The sequence below is a fragment of the Camelus dromedarius genome, chromosome X, assembly GCF_036321535.1.
Source record: "Camelus dromedarius isolate mCamDro1 chromosome X, mCamDro1.pat, whole genome shotgun sequence".
In the NCBI taxonomy this organism is placed as follows: Eukaryota; Metazoa; Chordata; class Mammalia; order Artiodactyla; family Camelidae; genus Camelus; species Camelus dromedarius.
The window spans coordinates 22740632-22757496 of record NC_087472.1 but is presented as its reverse complement, the minus strand read 5'-3'; the positions used below and the strand labels follow the sequence as shown (position 1 = coordinate 22757496).

At 36.9% G+C, this 16865-nt stretch overlaps 1 protein-coding gene across 11 annotated transcripts in view; it reads right to left on the bottom strand.

Moving 5' to 3' along the window:
- Window positions 1-14078, bottom strand: part of THOC2 (THO complex subunit 2) — a 99936-nt gene extending 85858 nt beyond the window's left edge. For all 11 annotated transcript variants that reach the window (XR_004134437.2, XM_031445165.2, XM_064482774.1 and 8 more), the window contains exons 1-2: window positions 13984-14078; window positions 2786-2844 (exon numbers count right to left, since the gene is read on the bottom strand). Coding sequence is in view for 10 of the 11 variants with exons in the window: in XM_031445165.2 (XP_031301025.1) it covers window positions 2786-2844; window positions 13984-14054 (130 nt within the window). In the remaining variant the exon portion in view is untranslated. The remainder of the gene's footprint in view (window positions 1-2785; window positions 2845-13983) is intronic.
- Between the last annotated feature and the right edge of the window lie 2787 nt (window positions 14079-16865).

Sequence of the window (16865 nt, the reverse complement as noted above, 5' to 3'; positions counted from 1 at the left end):
TTTACCTCCTTCCTCTCATTAAAAGTAAGGACACAAGTAGCTCTAAAAACATTAAAGTAAAATAAAGTCAATTTATAAGCCCCTTTTAAAGAGAATCAAAAAAAATCTTTTAGGGCAAAATAGCAAGTAAGAAATCAAGTGTTTAAAAATTTTCTCTTTTAGTTTGACTATTAGCCACAAAAAGGGAACAAAAAAGCAAACCTAGATCAATCCCCCTTTAAACAATTAAAATAGTATTTTACAATGAAATGAATTTGTCCATTAAATTATTCACAAAAGAAATATAGACAGATTATCCCAATTCCTTATGAAGGATTCATTAAATATACTCTACCTTTCTGACAAATATCCCTTCATAATGCTTATTATAAACTACATAAAAGCTAAAATGCAAAGGAAAAAAATTCTATTTGTTAGTATGATAGGAATATGAAGTCAATTTCATGCTTTCTATTTCCGTTAATAAAGTGCTTTTACAACAAATAATATTCATTTGAAGTTCTCCAGATAACTAAGATTTTTTTTAAAAAGCAATCACTCTTAGAAGGACAAAACAGCTGAGCATCATAAACTAAATTCCCATTAGAATACAGGCTCATGGGGACTGAGGGAATTCTAATCTTAATCAAAGGAGACTAAAGTAGAGAACAAATGGCCCAGGTCATTTTGCTGATACTATGTGACATAAAAACAATCACAATGTAATCTACAAAATAGCAAAGATAGTCCCAATTGACATGTTACTTAAATGTCCGTTTAAGTGGGTAGGAACTCCTATTTTATTTTATCCATAGAAACAGTAAGTGGTGCCTTAGGACTACCAAGGCTAATACCAGAAAGCCCTGCAAAATCTATATTAAAGTTGAAAAACTTTACACTTACAATGGGGAGGAAACTTACAACTCTTATTATCACACACAAAAGAATAAATAAAAGATTTTTATCTTAATGTTAACATTTCAGAAAAAGCAGGTTTAAGAACAGCCCCAAGTAAAAGAGACTTTAGAGATTTTAAACATTCTTGGTGGGATTTGAACATTTTAGACACCAGTTCTTGGTTATTGGAATATCACAAGGGCTACTCACGTTTATCAGCTCTCCTTACAATGTCATTTTGTTGGGGGGAAGGGTCTTATAAAAAGAACAAGGAGAAGTGTGTGCAAGGGAAACTCCTGCCTGAAATGAAATCAATTTGAGGGAGGGACAGAAAGGGAAAGGGCAGAAGGAACACTACCCAAACTCAATCCCCCTGAGATAGAACAAAGGAAATTCTGAAGAAATGACAGCCAGTTTGCTGCACGGATTACCAACTGGGGCCCTCAGACCAAAGCTTGATTGTTGGCAGATACCAGCCAGAGTTTATGTGTCAAGGAAGCAGGCAAGAGCTAGCAAAAGAAAGCACCAGCAATTCAGCCAATGAGGCCACACTCCTATTATTGGTTTCATACACAAATCAGAACGACTGTGCAAATTAACAATAATCTGATAGTTATTAATTATCCACACATTCCCATTTAAAACCCAAAGAGTAGTCACCCTGTTATGCTATTTATAGCTTTTTTGAGAGTCCTTTTTCTTATTTTATCCACTTAAGGTTTCAATCGCAAACAAGATCAAAGTTAATGGAGAAGTTAAAAACTTGTTTTAACTTGGGGGGGAGTAAGTATCCAAATGCTTTTAAAAAGGAGTCTTTTTTACTTTCTTACACTTCTGACAGTTAACTGACTTATTCAAATAAGAAGGCATTATATCGACCTCATTTATGAATGATTACGCAGCTTTATAAGCAGGATGAACTGGAAAATAACTTCAGGGATGTGGACTAGGAATGTTACGTCTTAAAACAAGTCTTACCTAACGAAAGGAAAAAAGGCTCACTCATTTGTTTAAAAATGCCTTCCACTCAAAAATCCAAATGTTCTTTAAAAAGTACAATTCTCATATTAATATTTAATTTTGATAAAAGAAAGTAAACTTATCTATAGAATTTGGTTCTTAATCTATCCACAAAGGCATGATTTAAACAACCATTATGAATTTTATCTAATAATCTTTTATTTAAAATAGGATACTGATTATACATTATTTTTCCAGACTGAAAAAAATGTTATGGGTTCTGCCATGAAAGCTACGTAAGAAAATTACTTTAAATTTACTGGACATTAATTGCTTTTGTTTTCACCCATCCTTTTCTAAATCCACATATTTCATTTTCAATTAATGAATACTAAATAGTAAAATCTTTTACAATTAAAATAATTTAATCTAAAATTTTGCATCTTGTTAAATTACATAACATTTTACTTAATAAAACATATTTGCAATATGCAATAGTAAACAACTCCTTTGCTCTTAATGTTTTCCATGACAACTGCTTTTAATAAGATCCCCAGATACCACCTAAACATAACCAGCTTTAGTAAAAACAATGAACCTCAGTTTCTGGAAATTTCCTAGTACAAACAAGATCAGAATAGTTTTTCTTTCCATGGTAGCTCTTCTCTTTTACCTAGCCTGTATAATTTTTTACTACTGTGAGGAACTGCTGAAATTTAGCTAAATATACCATGTTACAGTTATAAAAGCCAAGCAGTATCATAGTACTATCACACTGGTCAAAAACACCCATATACAGATATACAGTTTTACTAAAACTATAGTTTAAATCCCAACTGTAATACATTCATATAAAAGCTTTATACATGTTTTTGTTTTTATTCATAGAATTTAATGGAAAACAGGATATTTATTAATTTTGACCAAGCCAAAAATAATAAAGTCTTACCTCTATAAGTTGAACTATCATGGCTTTTATTTTCACTGAGGATTCGGCATAAATGTAAACTAGAATAAAACAAATGTGTATTAATTTCTAATCCTAATATACATAAACCTTACAGAGCAAATTATAATTATACCAACTAAAAATACTGGGGCGGGAGGGGAGAAGGGTATAGCACAGTGGCAGAGTATAAGCTTAGCATGCAGAAGATCCTGGGTTCAATACCCAGTAACTCAATTAGAAAAAATAAAATTAAAAATACTTGGAAATGTATCAGATATTCTGAAATTCATTAGTTTAGAATTTAAATAAAACAAACCTAAAAACCCTAACTGGTCAGAACTGGAGGATGCTAGTGAATCAATTCATTATTTTGGCTTTTGGGGGGGGGGGGGTTGGGAGCTGGCAGTAATTAGGTTTATTTTTTTTTTTAACTGGGGTACTGGGGATTGAACCCAGGACCTCCTGCATGCTAAGCACGCTCTCTACCACTGTGCTATACCCACCCCCTTCAATTCATTATTTTAAAAACTGGCAAATAAAAGAATGAAAACCAAACACTTATTCTGCCTTTTGTATATGAACCAACAGTTCATAAGAAATGCCTCTGTTAGTATTTCAGCTAACAAATAAAGAAGGAATAACAGAATTAGAACATTACTATTTTAAGATTCCTAATAAAGGATCTAGGCATCTATCAATGGCTGTTCACATCACAAGAAGTGACTATCAGATATTATGTGCCTCCTGATCCTGATGAAAAGAATACACCACCACCTATGAAGTTGCCTTTAAAGGGGTGGGGGGAATAAACTTAAATTCAAACTGCGAGAAACTCTTTAGGTCAATGGTACAGCTCTTCAACAAATACATTACAAGGAAAAGTAAAAGATGGTGGGGATCCTCAGGGTAAAAAAGGCTTGAGAGATGGATCACATGTATGAATCCTTACTTGGATCCTGTTTTAAACAAATATTTTAAAAATTAACATTTATGAGTCAATTGGAATATTTTAGACTCAATGTTCAAGAGATGCCTAAAAGATACTGACAAAATTCAACATCAATTCACTATTTTTTTAAAAAAAAGACCTTTAGAAAAATAGAAATAGAAAAAAAAACTGTTATAATTTAATAAAGCAGCAGTTCTGATAGTGTGGTTACTGAATCCCTGCACCCCAAGACATTTTCTACAGTTCTGCAAGGTCAAAACTATATTCGTAATAATACTAAGACTTCATTCCCCTTCTTTTGATGTATTGACATTTGCACTAATAGTTCAAAACCAAAGGAAAGTAAAATTGCTGGCACCTTAGCATATATCAAGGTAGTAGCACCGAACTGTCTCACTGAATTCTTCATGATCAAGAAATGGAAATCAAAGAATAAAGCCAGTCTCATGCAAGACGTCATTAAACTGTTTCATTATATTTTTCATGACTATTCACTAACAAAAGCCAGTTTCACTTAAGAATGTCCTTGATGGGAGTGACATCAGCAAGATGGCAAAATAGGAAAGCCCCAGGCCTTCCTTCCTCCTATAGAAACTGGAATCAACAATACACGTACCAATTCCCTTTATGAGAAATTCAGAAACCAGTTAAGAGGCTCCTGCACCCCAGGCAAGCACTAAGCCAGCTGCAAAGCCCATAGGAAAATTTATGACACCCTTTCACCATAGTCCCTCCTCCTGGCACAGCACCACACAAGCGGAAGGGAACTCCAGCTCCCAAATTCTCTGGGAAGGGAAAGAGAAGACTGGACTTTACATCTAATATTCTGACTTGGGGGTTGAGGGGTAGCTTGGCAATCTCTCCCTCAGGGGAAAAAGACTGGAGCGTTTGTGTCCAATATTCTAGCTTTTGGGGGGACTGCCTGAGGGACTGGTTTCTGTCTAGCCTGACTTAAGATGCTGACAGTACCCTGCATACTCTCTAGCTGCCTGGGAGCCACTAAGAACAAAAAAGAGCTGGGTGGTGTGCTGCTGCTTCAGAAGACCCACGGTACAACAGATGGACACCAGAAGATGCAAGAAAGTGCAAGTTTCTGGAGAGAAAAAAAAAAAAGAAATGAAAATCCTTTTAATCTGGAATCTTACACACAAATCCAGAGAAGACACACCCAGAGAAAAGGTTTGAGAGGCCCCCAGAATCTACAGTTAAGCTGTGGTAAAGGCCTTTCCCTGAACTAAAGCAGCCCATAAAGACTGGGATAAAAGAGTGTTTTTTCAAATGCAAGGACACAACACAAAATTACAAGAAACAGGGAAAATGGCCCAATAAAAGGAACAAAATGTCTCCAGAAACTGATCCTAAAGAATTAAAGGTATATCAATTATGTGACAAAGAATTTAAAATAACCATCATAAAGATGGTCAATGAGCTCAGGAAAATGATGAACAAAATGAGAATTTCAACAAAAGAAAATAAATTTTAAAAAGAACCAAACAAATTTTGGAACTAAAGAATGTAATAACTAAACTGAAAATTTCACTAGAAAGGTTCAACAGCATTATGAATAGTCACATACAAAAGAATGAAACTGCACACTACTTACATCATACACAAAAATCAACTCAAAATAGATCAAATACATAAAAATAAGGCCTGAAACTGTAAAACCCTAGGAAAAACATGGGGAAAGCTTCATGACATTGGTCCTGGCAATGATTTCTTGAATATGACACCAAAAGAACAGGCATCGAAGCAAAAACAGACACATAGGACTACTTCAAACTAAAAATTGTGTGCACAGCAAAGAAACAATGAACAGAATAAAAGGCAACCTACGGGATAGAAGAAAGTATTTGCAAACCATGTATTGATAAGGGGTTAATATCCAAAATATATAACAAACATCTGTAATTAAATAGCAAAAAAAGCTTAATTTAAAAATGAGCAAAGAAAATGAATAGACATTTCTCCAAAGAAGACATACAAATGGCTACTAAGTGTATGAAAAGATGCTCAACATCACTTATCAGAGCAACACAGATCAAAACCACGATGATCCATATCACCTCACATCTGAAAGGATGGTCATTATAAAAAAAAAAAACCTCAAACAAAAAAACCAGTAATGACACCTGATAAAGGGCTATAATCCAAAATATATGAATAACTTAAAACTCAACGATAAGAAAACAACCCATTTTAAAAATTAGCAAAAGACCTTAACTGACACTTCATCAAAGAAGATACACAGATGGCAAATAAGCATATGAAAAGATGCTCCACATCAAATATCACCAGGGAAATGGAAATTAAAATAACAAAGAGAAACCACTACACACACCTATCAGAATGGCCAAAATCTGGAATACTGCCAACACCAATTGCTGGTAAGGATGTGGTGCAACAGGAACTCTCAATCATCGCTGGTGGGAATGAAAAATGGTAAAGCCACATTGGAATCATTTGGTGGTTTCTTACAAAACTAAACATACTCTTGGCCTTATAATCCAGCAATCCCACTCCTTGATATTTACCTAAGAGAGGTGAAAACTTACATCCACACAAAAACCTGCACATGGATGTTCACAGCAGCTTTACTCATAATTGCCAAAACTTAGAAGCGACCAGAATGTCCTTCAAGTAGGTGAATGGATAAACAAACTGGTACATTCACACTGTGTGGATATTCTGTTCATTGTGTGGAATACTATTTAGCACTGAATAGAAATGAACTATCAAGCCATAAAAAGACATGGAGGAACTTTAAATGCATATTACTAGGTGAAAGAAGCCAATCTGAAAAGTCTACATAGTATATGTTTCCAACTACATGACATTCTAGAAAAGACAGAACTATGGAGACAGTAAAAAGTTCAGTGGTTGCCAGGGGTTGAGGGTAGGGGGGGATGAAGAGGCAGAGCACAAAGGATTTTTAGGGCAGTGAAAATACTCTTTGATACTATAATGATGGATGCACATCATTATACATTTGTCCAAACCCAAAGAATGTACACCACCAAGAGTGAAGCCAAAGGTAAACTACGAATTTTGGATGATCATTATGCATCAATACAAGTTCATCAATTCTAACAAATGTACCACTCCGGTGGGGAATGTTGATAATGGGGGAGGCTGTGCATGTGTGGGGGCAGAAGGTAAATGGGAAATCTCTGTGCCTTCCTCTCAATTTTTCTGTGAACCTAAAACATCTGTGTTAAAAAAAAAGTTAATTCTTAAAAAAAAAAAAAAACGGACTATGAAATAGATAAGCAACAAGGATATACCACATAGCACAGAGAATTGTAGTCCTTATCTTGTAATCACCTCTAATGGAGCATAATCTGCAAAAATACTGAAAAACTATGCTGTACACCTGAAACTAATATTACATTGTAAATCAATTATACTTCAATTAAAAATTGGGGGCGGTTCTACAGTTCAATATATATCCCACAAAAACACATGCCTGCATACACCAAGATACTTGCATAAGAATGTTTTATTGAATGTATGTATGTTCATGTATGACTGAAGGATTATGCTGTACACCAGAAACTGACACAACATTATAAACTGACTATACTTCAGTTAAAAAATATAGGAAGAAAAAAAAAACAATGTTTCTATTGGCACTGCTGTTAACAGCCAAAAACTGAAAACAATGTAATTGTTCATCAGTAGCATAAGAGATAACAAATTGTGGTATAGTTACACAATGGAACATCTTTTAACTATGAAAATCAAAGAGTTGCAAATACTTGCAAAAACATGAATGGATCCTAAAGACATAATGTTGAGTAAGATTGCCAGATACAACAGAACACACCCTCTATGAGTCCATTTATACAAAGTTCAAGAAGAACAAACAAACTTATTTGGGTAGCAAAACTAAATAAAAACAAGGAAGAGAAAGTCATAAATGTCAGTTACCACAGGGGAGGTAAAGAGGGTACAATCACGAAGGGGGATTATGTTGTCTTGACCTGGGTATGAGTTACATGGGTGTGCAACTTACAGTGATTCTCTAAGCTCCACATTTAGGTTTTATGCACTTTTCTATTTTTTTTTAATTTCACAATTTAGAAAAAGAAACATTCTTATTACAAGCTGCACAAAGCTCTAATGAAAAAGAAAAGAACCAATGAATGCGTATGTTTCTTACTCTTTTATGTCTAAAAATCCTTTTTCCATAGTCAGTAAAATAACTTTGAGACTTGTAGAATATGTTTATATATCACATCTAAGGTGAAATATGCCACATTACAATCATCCACAGACAGATTATCTACTTTGCAAATTATGCATGCCCTTGCACCTCACCTCTGTCTTTTAATTGTTTCAATACTCCATCATCAGGATGAGCAGGGTAAGGTTGTTAAAATTCAATTAACTTCTGGTCAACAATTCACTTCTAGGTTCACACAGGCCTTCCAATGTGTTCAGAACAGTGGTTAAGCTTCTAATTTCTCAAAATAAGTTAAACCTACCACAAGCTTATCTCAAATATAAAACAAAAATCAATCTCCCTTCCAATAGGCAACACAAAAATATCTGCTTCAGGCTAGCATCAGAGAATATAACCTAAAAATGTCTGATATCTAGCTCCTTTTCTGTTGAGGGTAAATACATCAAGACTGCTTCAATATTTGCTATCAGGTACTAAAACAAGTCCCCCTGTGGTTCTCACTGTCCCCATAAGTTCAATTCCCTTTAGAATGCAGTAGCAGGAAATACTGCATCTTTGATGGAAGAATGCAAGGGAATCAAGTAACTCATCTTTCCCTTTGTATCCAGGCTACTAAAAAGCAAGGTCAAATATTCCTTCTTATTGTGAATGTGTTTGCTTATTCACAATTCAATAGCTTCATTTTCTATTTGTTTTAATAAGCTTAATGCAGATGTCTTTTGATATAATCCTTCCAGGGGGTAGGGGGGGAATGTCAGTGTTCCAAATCCCACTTAATCTAATGGTAGTCATCGTTACATAATTTTAAGAAATAATTGAAATATAATTCCATCTTGTCTGTTACAAGGCCATAAACATATTCATCAGGATGCAGGAGATAATGTCATCATGAGCTTAATTAGCATCTCAAATATTTGTTCATATTGTGTAAGAAATTATTGATAGGTTATTATGATAAGGCAACCTGCTTGTGTAATAGATATTTTTATTTCCCTAATATAAAACAGTTCTTTCTTAGTTGTAGGATACTAAAAGCAATCATTAAGAATTTTCCTCCAATCAGTAGATTTGTCCGTGCTCTTCTCCCTTAGTAACCCACTAACAGAAAATCATGAAGCATCCTTAAAAAAACAATTTTGCCTCTGAATACTGCATGTCTTACTACACCTGTGACTCAGCTCTAATACTCAATTCTAAATTATAAGGGGAACTACCTCCAACAGTTGCCCATTTTAATGTGGCTTTTAAAATAATCAAATATTCTGTCTCAGTACCAGTTCAAATGATTATTTTAGTCCCTTAGTAACCTCCAAATAAGAGTTTACCATTTTCTCCATTTTTATAGCAGTTTGGTGCTAATGTAGAAATGCTATCTCAGGTCCCTGAGAACAAGGAATGCAATTTCTGTCAAAGATCTGTGAAACTTAAACTGAATAAAATGTCTTACATTCTTCCAAGAACTTAAGTATTTTGTGAATACTTCTTAACATGAGTATTTAGCTTTCTACCTTACTTGATCCTGTTTTCCAGTAAAAAAAAAAAAAAGAAAGGAAGGAAGGAAGGAAGGAAGGAAGGAAGGAAGAAAGAAAGAAAGAAAGAAAGAAAGAAAGAAAGAAAGAAAGAAAGAAAGAAAGAAAGAAAGAAAGAAAGAAAGAAAGAAAGAAAGAAAGAAGCACAACACAAGCCTGAACTATTTATGTTCAACTTCTCAAAGTTGGCTCTACATATAAAAAACTGATGTCAATCTGTGTCACAATTCTTAAAAACAAAACAACAAAACTGACTGAAGGATTATGCTAAAGGCTAAATTTGATTAAGGGAAGTGCTACCTCTATTATCAGAGAGAAAAGAGATATAACCCACAAAAATGAATATTGGGACATGTAGTTTTATCTTGAAATATGCATTTATGAAAATTAAGATATGCACTTATGAGGAGGAAAGGGGACAGGAAATGTCTAAAAAGACAACAGAAGTTCCTGCATACAAGTACATTAATAGCACTCAATCTACCTTAATTAAAGACTAATTTAATTTTTCTAAGAAAGGAAGCAGTAGCTTGGAAAATCTGATATTGCTACAATATTTTCAGAAGATTGCATTTCTCTTACCAGGGAAAAAGACCAAGACTTAAATACTTAACTTGTGAACACAGATCAAAATGAGAAAATAAATGCCAAATGAAAACTAAGACATGAAGAAATGGTCTCATAAAGCTTCAACTGAACTCAGAGCACCTATTGAAGGGAAAAAAAGACTTAATTACCAAAACTAAAATTTATTAGAATGATTATTTGCCATACACTCCCCTCCTTCTACTTCCCTCCAAAAAATTCAGGTCAGATAACATTTAATAAACATCCAAATATACTTCTAGAATATGTCAAATCATCTAGTAGCAACAGAAGAAAAAGAACGGCAACCAAAACATTTGACAATTAAATTTTAAAACTTTATAACTACCAATAACTAATAAGGTAAGACCCCAAAAAAATTTCAAATTGATAATGTAAATTTTTAAAAAGAAAAAGAATTAAGTTCTTCAAACAGACAAATAGATGATATTCAACAAATTTAAGTATTTCAAAATTAGACTAAGTATTGACATGAGGCTAACATCTTCAGATTAAAAGCTTGGAAAATAAATCCTCCATTAGGGTTACTTGTGACACAAAGAAATGCTGAGCTCACTGTGTTAATGATTCCTACTAAAAACAAAATTCTCCACTGGGTCTATCAGTAAATGCAAGTTTATTAGGTTAATCATGGCAAGTCCTATGCTAATATGAAATCATCAAGAAACTAAACCTCTAACTCCAAAATTAAAGAGATTAAATCCATACCTTGCATATGTTGAGATTTTCAAAGAGTCTGTATTAAGATGTAAAACTTTAAGAGTAGATCTGAGTGTTACTGGAAAGGACAGTTACGTTTTGGTAGTCCTTTGTCCTTCTGCTATCTCTTTAAAAAGATCATTTTAAGAGTTCCATACCTTACCATTAAAAACATAATCAGTATCTCTGGAAACAAAAGGTTAGCTAAGTATGTGATGGACCATTTAGACAGGCAAAATACAATTTTCCTTTTCTCCTTAATTACCTAACAAAATTTATTCTTCAAAGCCAAGACTTTCCATCTTAATAGACAACTGCTTTTCGTGAGACACAATTAAGAATTTACCCTCTCTGAAAGTTATAAAATGCCCCATAAATCTCATATGTTGCTTTAACAACACTATGATGCTGAAGTTGACTACAACTCCCAGAATACAGACTTATACCAGTAAAAAGTGACAGACAAGAAATGAACTAACAACCTCTTGAAATACATCATGAATTCTTTTTAAAAAGGTAATTCTCAGTCAAGTTAAAGCTCATCTCCTAATTAATCTCGTTAAAAAGGAAACTCCACCCAAGATATAAATATCAGTCATATCTTAAAAGCCAAATCCATAAATGGATTCACTAATAATTTGGTGGCACCTTAGCTTGGTTTTTAACATTTCCAGTTTGTTGGTTTATATGTAAGAAGTTGTTTTTCAGACAAAGGAAAGGATCTTTTGATATGTAACACTATTTGTTCTAATAAAATGAAAATGCTAACTGTTACCTTTAACAAGATACAAAAACTCTTAAGTTAGACTATACGCAACAAAGTTTTTAAAGAGGGAAAAGAGGTCAAATAAATGAAGACTAAGTACTGGATGGTGATGTGTTTGACCATTTAAAATATTTCATTATGTCATACAACTAAGAACTTTAAACTCTCTTCATGTAATAGAATACAGTTATAAAACTGATTATACTGATTTGGCTCAACTATAATTCAAACTGCATTCCACAAGCCATGCAATTAACTACATACACAGAAGTCCTAATAACAGTTTTGAAGCAGCTCTTCAAACAGGAACTATGATGGGTAGCATGGATCATGTAAATATACATAAAATGAGTCCAAAATTCCATTTTAACTAGGTATTTCAACCTCCTACATCACTATTTCTCCAACCACTGCCAATGAGAAGCCAAGGAGAACTTCACCTCCTAGCTCTAATACCACTCATGCTAAGGTGGAAGTAATAGTAAAACTGTCAAAAACAAGTTAGCTGGAAGGAGGAAGTCGAGCAATCTATGAAGATGACAGCCCCTAAATAACTAAGTTGACTTTAAAAGTAAACAACAATGAACTGATTTATCCGTTTTGAGGGGTTATCCTAATCTAATATAGATGAAAATGATGGTTTGGTTTGGTAACGTCCCTATCCTGCCTTCCCTGCACACAAGGGACTTAATAGCTATTTGTTAACACATACAAGGATTTGGAAAATGTTTCTAACAGTTAAAAATGAATGTTTATCAAATAGACTTCTCTGTCAGTTAATAAACCAATAAGCTCTCTAAGCATATGCTAGAAAGGCGGGGGGGGGGGGCCGGGACGGGAAGGCTGAACCAAAAGAAATTTGACAGTCCCCACTCTTCAAGGGTCTCTCAATTCGTTAGAGTACAAGACTATACATGAAAGAGTCAGAGGACTCATTAATTGCTAACCTGAATGGTACAGACTAAGTGCAAGGGCTGTCCAGAGAAGTTTAAACATCTACAGATTGGAATAATATTACTTTTAATAGCTATCACTTGAGCACTTACTATAAGTCAAGTGCTTTACAGGCATTATTTAGTCTTCACAACAATCCTTTGAGTGCTTATTATTCCCAATTTACTCAAGGGGAAACGGTCAAAGTGGTTAAGGAACTTACCGAAGGTCACTCAGCTAGTTAAGTGGCTAAGACTGCCGCTTACCCAGTCAATCCATTTCCAGAGCTGACACTAAGACTTCGTTAAGCAGCGCGAGTGCGGAAGGGGGATGGGGAGGGCCGTATAGGCAGGCGCTATCACACGCGCAAGATCTGGCAGCGCGTTCCCCGCGTTTCGTTTCAAGCAACGAAGTTCCAAAGATTCGTTATCTTTCGCACCAGCAACCGTAAACTGACTAACTGGGGGCGGCGGGCGCGCGCAACGACAGCAAAAATGGCTAGCAAGAGTTAATCTCATACAGGGCTGAGCTTTAACTAATAAAGCGATTCAGAGAAAGAAATTCGAAGTTTTTTGTTTTAAAATCTGGGGTTTGTTTCGCCGCTTAAACGAATTCCCCCCTCCTCAAGACAGAGAGAACTGAAAATTGGGGCGAGGAAACCGCGGGTATGGCAAATTACTGTTTTCTGTATTACTGGGGCGGGGAGGGGGAACCACCCAAGTTTTACGACCAAAGGAAACGCGTTATTCTAGGTACTCGAGAACCGTGGAGAGTTGCCAAAATTAGTTGCAGTCCCAGGACAAAATGGGGTTTAGAAAACATTTAATGACAAAAGTTGACTCCAACCCGAAATGCCTCTAAGGTGAAAAGACGGAGGAGCAAAGAAATGCCGGCAGGTCTTCGGGGAAAGCGGCAATCCCTGCTACGCTTTTCCCACGGCCAGAGGCGCCGCGCGAGGCCGGGACAGTCCGAGAGACCGCTCCCCGGGAGGACGAGAGGTGCCAAACGGGGTTCTTCCCGACTCCCCGGGCTTCGCGGCGGCGGGCGGAGAGGAGGGGAGGGAGTCCGGGACGGTTCGGACTTCGGGCAGAGGAGGCGCCGGGCTCCAAACTGCGGAGTCGAACGGGTGCAGAGTGAAGAAATGGGACAGAGAGATGGAAAGTCCGAACCCTCCCCTGGCGCGGCCCCGTAAAGAGAAAGGAGCCAAGTGAGCTCAACGAAGAGGGGGACAAAAAGAGACGGAGCGAGAGCGCAGGGACCCGTAGGGACAAAACGGGAGTTCTAAGAGGCCAAAGAAAGGCAAGCTACGGCGTGCAGCGGGGACTTCAGGGAGGCCGGGGAAAGCAGGAGGTCGGCGGCGGCTACCAGCACCTCTCGTCCCCGAGTTCAAAACTCGTAGCCAACCATCCACACCCGCCACCCGGATGGGGGAGGGGACACATCTCCCCCCCACCTCCCCCCAATTGTGAGAGCACGGTTGACGCCCGAGCCCAGCCAGGCCGTGCGCCCGCCTCCAACTGGGACACTCACAATTCGCCTCTCCCTGATTTCTCCCAGTTCTTTATCCACTCTACGGGAAGCACCACAGTTGCGGCCGCCATCTTCCTCTCACTAGTAGCAGAGGCCCGGATGTGTAGCACGCGAGCGAGGGGTCAAAGGGGAGCACCGCCCACGGGGAATGCCGGGAGCTGTGAGTTCGGTTTTCGATTTCCCGCCCCACTTTCCACCCCACCCTGAGGAAGCCCGAGGCCCGGCGGCCAACCAGGTGGCTGGGACCCGTGGGTCCCGTCGCAGAGTTACTACGCTGGCCGCGCCCTCTGCAACCCTAGCCCTCCTTCCCTTTAGAACAGGAAAAATGCCATCCCCAGGCCAACTCGTAGCCTTTATCTTCTTCCGTAGTATCTACTCCAGACCACTCATTCAAACTTGTGTTTTTAAAGCACCTAATGTGTGCTAGACACTGAGGATAGAGAAATAATAAACCATGATGCCTACCCTCAACGAGCTCACAGTCTGTGGGGAAGACAAACATAAGCTGATCAATTACAATACACCCTGCTAACAACTGAGATCAAACAAGTTAATCGGGGAAAAGACGACCGATTCCTATATGCCAGGCATTTTGCTAATATCGGGGTTACCATCTAACGAGGAAGAGAGAAATCGGCCCCGAGAAACACTTGCAGTCACCATCGCTGACACCCTACTGTGTCGGCCGCTGTCATTATAACCTTAGGCAAAACTAGGGGGCGCAAGTACCAAGAGCAACAACTTGTTTACATCACAGTCTCAAAGTATCTCCTGGCAAGATACATACTATTTCAAAGGGCGAAATGAATACTTTACAGTCGGAAAACATGGCGGACACCCTCCTAATTCTGATGAAAATAAGCATCCGTAGATATTAAATAAGTAGGGGTCATATGCCTCCTGATGAGGTGCTAAAAACAATAACCAATTTTGTAGTATTCATCATGCCAAAATTCGCATAACCTAAATTTAATTGTGAGAGATTGTCAGACAAGCCCATATTAAGGCACAGTTTGCACTCCTCAAAAATCATCAAGGTCACTAAAAACAAAGACAGACTGAGGAACTCGTCCAGAATAATGAAAACAACAGAACAACTGATCCTCAGCCAGAAAAAAAATTTTTTAAATTTTGCTAAAAAGGGCATTATTGGGACAATTTACCAAATTTGAATATCTGTAGATTAAGTAATAATATTTGTATCAATGTTAATTTCTTGAGTTTAATTAATACTTGTACTGTGGTTGTGTGAAAGTATTTGTTTAAGAAAATATGAAGTATTTCGAGATAATGGGGCATTATGTTGCAACTTACTCTAAAATGTTTCAGGAAAAAAGATAGGATGATTAAGCAAATGTAAAATATTAACATTTCAGGAATCTGGATTAAGGACATACAGGGATTCTCTGTTCTATCTGTGCAACTTTTCAAAATAAAAAAGTTTTTAAAATACCTGTTTTGCAGCAAATTTAGTAAATACAGACAAACCAAATGAAGAAATCCTACCACACATATATTAATGTATGAACTTTAGAACTAGTGTCTTCTAAATTTGGCAAGTTTTACAAAATGGACCAGGTTTATTTGCATTGAAAATCTGTTCAGGGAATAGGCTGTATTCAGAATAAGTTTTGGAGAAATGCTGCATTGTTTGTTATTGTTTTTCCTCAGCTATATCTAGTCTCCTAATGTCCTATCTGATTCTGAAATTCTAAAGCCACCCATTAGAAAATATACACTGTTTAGTTTCAGTGACATCTCAAGAAGAAACTTTTGCCACTTCAAGGAGGTTCAGAGATATAAGTTCCCTCTAATCTTTCTATTTTTCATTATTATGGAATATTTCAAAAGTGAACAAAATGGTATAGTGAATCTTCATTGTACCATCATTCTCCCTATAAATTTTAAAATCATTGTTACAGGATGGCTTCTGTGATACAAGAAGCACCATCCTGCTGCTTATGCATACTTCACTGTATAATCTACAGCAGTGGGCACTATCCACATTTGGGATCAGATAATTCTTTGCAGAGGGCAGGAGGGACCCTGTGCATTGTAGGATGTTTAGCAACATCCCTGGCCTTGACCCACTAGATGTCAGTAGCACCCCCTCACACACCAGTTGTTAACAACAGTATCTCCAGACATTGCTAAATGTCTCCTGGAGTGTAAAATAGCCCCCTGTTGAAAGCCACTGAGCTCTAATAGTCTGCTGTGTCGTGGCTTACCTTGCCACTGTATCACAGTGATTTCTTCTTCCAAACACAGAATGCCTACTACTCAGTATGCCACAAATGTGGTATGACCTGACTGCAGTGGTGCCCTTTGAGGCCTTGGTTTTCCCTTCTCCCAGAGCCTACAGAACTATTTTTACATGGTATGATGACTCCTTTAGGAATTGCTCAGAGTTAATTGGCCTTTGCTCTATAAGACTGCAAAGCAATCATATCTTTTGCATCTTTGTTGTTGGCTTGCTTGTCCTTTGCTATTAGCATCTGGTATTGTCTTAGCAGCTGGGGAGTATAGTTCCCTGGTGATCTCCCTGGCTCATGGGTACCAATGAACTAGGCAGGAACTGAGGTCTGTGGTGAAGGCTAAGGTTTGGGTCGTCTCAATATTGACAGTCTGATGCATGAAGTGATTGATTTTAGGTAATTGTAAGGTCAAGCAATCTTGTTACAATCTCAGTAACAACAAATAACGGGACCAAGAAGGAAGCACATAAAAGCAAAACAAGACAAAATAAACAAAATAATCAAAGAATGAATGCAAAAGCTGTACCCTTTGTGGGACTGTCCAGTGAATGCTGCATATTGGTAATGGATTTTTATTAACTAAAGACTTAGTTACATTAAATATACATATTACATTTCTAGGATAAC